Below are 1,542 nucleotides of genomic sequence, written 5' to 3' on the forward strand. Positions count from 1 at the left end.
TCTCTCATCCAATCAATTTTCACAAACATTCGAAATATGTACATTCACTTTTCACGATAAGTTCCAAATCCACAATAATAATTTTCACAACAAACAATACACACATATCATAAGTTCTAAATCCACAATATACAAACACGAGTATCATAATCTCAACTATAAAGATGTCCACAATATACAAACACGAGTTTAGGATATAACTCACTAAGATAGGTCATCCGCCCTATCCATGTCATCGTCCGCGTTGCCACTTGCGGATCCATCCCTACGACTCGTGCTCCCAATAGTATCATCTCCAATCTAACAACAAAATAATTTAAATTTAGAATCACATAATATTGTGTGTAATCATATTTTACATATATAATAAGTATACCTGTCTGCTACTCTCTCCACTACCAGTAAATGCCTTTTGAGTGGCCAAGAAGTTCATAATCTGGCTTTGCACCCGAGTAGGAACCCGCCTTCTACAAGATTTCATTATTTGCCTAGAAACCATCGCAAAAGTAGCAGTAGGCTGGATCACTCGCATAAGCTCCTCTTGAATATCCTCCCACATCTCCTCGGGAATCTGACCATCTAACATACTCATCACAGAGGAAACAAGCTGCATCGCCTGCTGAGTGCAATCCTCCTGCGGCATGTAAGAGGGCCCCGATGGCATAGTCGAGGGTGTGGAAATCGGCGGAGGCTGGAATTGTGTAGACACCCTCTGAGCTCCAACTCCCATCCACCTGGTCCTCCCTTTTTTAGGAAGTCCACAAACTAGATGGCTCACATTATAATTCTGCTCTCTAGTCAGGGGCTCTTGGCTCTGTGTAACAACCTCAGAATACGTGTTTTCCAGAGCTTCCTAGAAGTCCAAAAAATAAATTTAAGAATTAGCCTTTCAAAAATAAAAGATATTTACCTGAACAAGTAAAATAAAAGTACATGTGAAGGGTGTTTTGTGCAACATAAAAGTACATGTGAAGAAGGGATAACGAGTGCTAATAAATAGTTGTTTCTTATGCATTGTTATATCTTATGCATTGTTATATCCTAACAAGCAAGCCCCTCATATTTATAGCTATCTGAAAGTAAATATGCAATACTCTCTTAAGAGTCTGATAAGCGCATTAAAAGCACATTGTGTTTTTTTTTGGTATATCATCTAATAATTATATACCAATTCGATAATTTAGCCATTAAATTTAGTTGGGAGCAGTTTTTTTTTCATAATAACGAGGTATTAATACCGAATCTTTGCTAATAGTCATTGTCATCAAAACTGTTATTTGAATACATGATTTTAGAATACATGATTTTAGAATGCAAACTGTTATTTGAATACATGATTTTAGAATGCACACACACTTACATACTTATACACATGTATGCATATGTGTGTGTGTGTGTGTGTGTGTGATGTGTGTGTGATGTGTGCGTATGTATGCATATGTGTGTCAGTGTGTTTAATTCTTGAACTTTCCCTGGTATCCAAATAAAAATTCCCACCCTACGGGATTGTCTTCGATGTTGAAATATCTCTAAAAAATAAAA

General features: G+C 36.8%; 2 protein-coding genes across 2 annotated transcripts in view; both read right to left on the minus strand.

Annotated features, from left to right (window-relative positions):
• Positions 1-1,542, minus strand: part of LOC109846713 (transcription factor ICE1-like) — a 30,407-nt gene that overhangs the window by 11,477 nt on the left and 17,388 nt on the right. The gene's annotated exons all lie outside the window — the stretch shown is intronic.
• The window catches only part of LOC109850751, a 1,724-nt gene continuing 244 nt past the window's right edge, over positions 63-1,542 (minus strand). The window contains exons 2-3 of the mRNA XM_020420822.1: positions 377-853; positions 63-300 (exon numbers count right to left, since the gene is read on the minus strand). Coding sequence (XP_020276411.1) covers positions 205-300; positions 377-853 — 573 coding nt within the window. The 3' untranslated portion in view covers positions 63-204. The remainder of the gene's footprint in view (positions 301-376; positions 854-1,542) is intronic.

Source organism: Asparagus officinalis, chromosome 7 (genome assembly GCF_001876935.1).
Source record: "Asparagus officinalis chromosome 7, Aspof.V1, whole genome shotgun sequence".
NCBI lineage: Eukaryota > Viridiplantae > Streptophyta > Magnoliopsida > Asparagales > Asparagaceae > Asparagus > Asparagus officinalis.